The 2,500-nt window shown below is 40.3% G+C and overlaps 1 protein-coding gene across 1 annotated transcript in view; it reads left to right on the top strand.

Annotated features, from left to right (window-relative positions):
- Positions 1–2,322, top strand: part of LOC138041333 (transient receptor potential cation channel subfamily A member 1 homolog) — a 9,411-nt gene extending 7,089 nt beyond the window's left edge. Inside the window, exon 4 of the mRNA XM_068887111.1 lies at positions 1–2,322. This exon is cut by the window's left edge and continues 755 nt beyond it. Coding sequence (XP_068743212.1) covers positions 1–1,390 — 1,390 coding nt within the window. The 3' untranslated portion in view covers positions 1,391–2,322.
- The last annotated feature ends 178 nt before the right edge of the window (positions 2,323–2,500 follow it).

Here is a 2,500-nt window from a genome sequence, read left to right as displayed (position 1 = left end):
GGTAATCTTGGATAACATACTTGGCGACACTTTCAGATGGGCTTTCGTGATTGCCATGTTTTACATTCCTTATGCTGTTGCCTTCTGGATGTTGTTTGGTGAACGTTCGAAACATCCTGTCAAGGGTTACGACAAACCGTACCACTTGATTTACACTGTCATTCGATATCCCCTCGTAGACAATTATGGCTTCGATGCATTGGAGGCACAGGCTCCGATCATGGCTCGTGTACTCTGTGGATCGTTTCTCATCCTTACTGCAATCATTCTAATGAACTTGTACATCGCTCTGCTGTCAAATACTTTTCAACGTGTCTATGACAATGCACGCGCTACGGCGGCCATGCAGCGCGCCCGTCTATTGCAAGATCTGGAGCAGGATGCATCCGACAAGACAGTTAAACGCTATCGAGAACACATCCGAACCAAGTGTAGCCCAGAAGGGAGTGACTACCATGTTATCATATCTGACGAGGAAGATCAAAACAGGAAACAAAAGGAAAAGATTGCTTTGGTCCATACGATTGTCAGTGATCGTCTTGGAGGCAAGAAGTTTGGAAAAGTCCAAAAGAGTGAGTTCGATACAGTGTTGGAAGACATAGAGCTCTTGAAACGATCCCAAAATGAGGTGCAAAAATCACTGGATCGCCTTCACGTTCGGCTTGAAGAAATTGGAAGTCTCAACGCCATTATCTACGAAGAAATAACTAAGGTGATGCAAAACAGTAAGGAGCAGATGTCATCGATTGCCATTGTCAATAAAGATGTTACCAACCTGAAGGATAACATGGAGGAAAAGTTTCAAGGTCTTGCAACCGGTGTCGATTTAAAATTCGGAACTCTCGAGACGGAGTCCAAGGCAAAAAGCAGTGCTCTCGAAAGCAATCTAAATGAAAGGTTTGACCAAATGGAAGTCAAGATGGAGGACGCTGGCACCAGTTACTATAAACTTGTAGACGAGATAAGGGAACGCTTGAGTGAAATAACTGAACGCATGAGTGAACATGAACGCTTTAGTAAATTTGAACACGAAATGACTGCTAGAATAGAGGGTCTGGAGTCTTATGTAGTTAGTCTTGAAGAAGACAAAATCAAGGGAAAAAGAGAGCGGAAACCAAGTCCTCTCCCAAGAATAAAATCTAGCGTCACTCGCTCTGAAACTGTTGAAGGAAAAGTAAGATCGTTGAACGAAGCTGCTTTTTCATCTGGTCAAGTCCTTTCAGATGGCACCACGTTGTCAAATCTTAGTATGGATGAAAGGCACTCAGCAGACAAACAGCGACAAAGAACAATCACCTTGTCAGGCCAAGCAGCAAGAGATGAGTATATTGCCAGACTAAAGGAAAGTCACACAAAAAGTGTAGAAGGAGAGAAAAGCAATGAGAATTGATTGCTGATCAGATGACATAACGCTACCTCGAACAGTTTCCCTGCATCCTGATCGTGAATAAAAGCCCCCATGGTCATTACACACAGATACTATTTACGTTCCCATGGATCAAGGAATTTTGGTGGTTTAAACTGTAACCCTTTCAGGGATTGAAAGCGATTTAAACATGACAGCTGATCATGAGATAAAGTAAAATAAACTAAAGAAAATTTTGCCTCAAGATCTCAGAAGATCACCTTAAAAGAAATTGTAAAATGGTATAGAACAAAATGTCACAGAAGCTAAGTACCACGATTAGCATGTATCCATTTATGTGTACACACACGCCAACATTGAATCTGGCGTTCGATTGGATTCTCTATACGAATATAAGAAGGTGATTTCATCAAAGAATGTCATCTTTTAGGGATCTTTGGTGTACATTTTGGTAAAGCCAAATATTTACAACCGAGTTTCTAGGTACTTGAGTACATAATTGAGATATACAACGCCATCAGGCTTTACTGGTGTTGGTTGTAGTAATTAAAAGGGATTCTAAAATAAAATTAAACTCTATTAATGTAGGACTGTTGAAACTTCGGGAAATCACGTAGTGAACGGACATAAGTGATTATTTCCCGAAGTTTCAAGTTTTTATTTCTCTGAAGTTTAAATGGCCGAAAAACAGAAATATTTATGAAGTTACCTTGGCCCGTTTACAAGGGGTAAAACAAAGGCTAACGAAACTTAGCCTCAATCTATAAAGTCGACTGAGTTTAACTATAAATTTATTGTCCTTTTAGCATTCACTCGTTTACATCGGGTGTGCAAAGAGCTACTCTGAACACCTAGAAGGAAACTCTTCTTTTTACGACAGATTCTCTGCGCTACGATTGGTTCAAACGGATAAAGCTTGGTCATTCAAGGTCATGTCAATCATATCTGACAAGTCTTAAAAAAACACACACCTGGAAATTGTCGATCCCTAAATATTGACAACGTTTGTCTGTAAAAGCAAAACAATAACATAGTCTCCGACACACCGTGCAAATTGTATCCTTGACTGCTTTCCTTACCTTTAGCATCTAATGATGAGTTAGGAAAAAAACAGAAACTCGCTGCACGGAAATG

Source organism: Montipora capricornis, chromosome 3 (genome assembly GCF_036669925.1).
Source record: "Montipora capricornis isolate CH-2021 chromosome 3, ASM3666992v2, whole genome shotgun sequence".
NCBI lineage: Eukaryota > Metazoa > Cnidaria > Anthozoa > Scleractinia > Acroporidae > Montipora > Montipora capricornis.
Note: the sequence above shows the minus strand (reverse complement) of the source record. Positions and strands in the feature narration are given on the sequence as shown.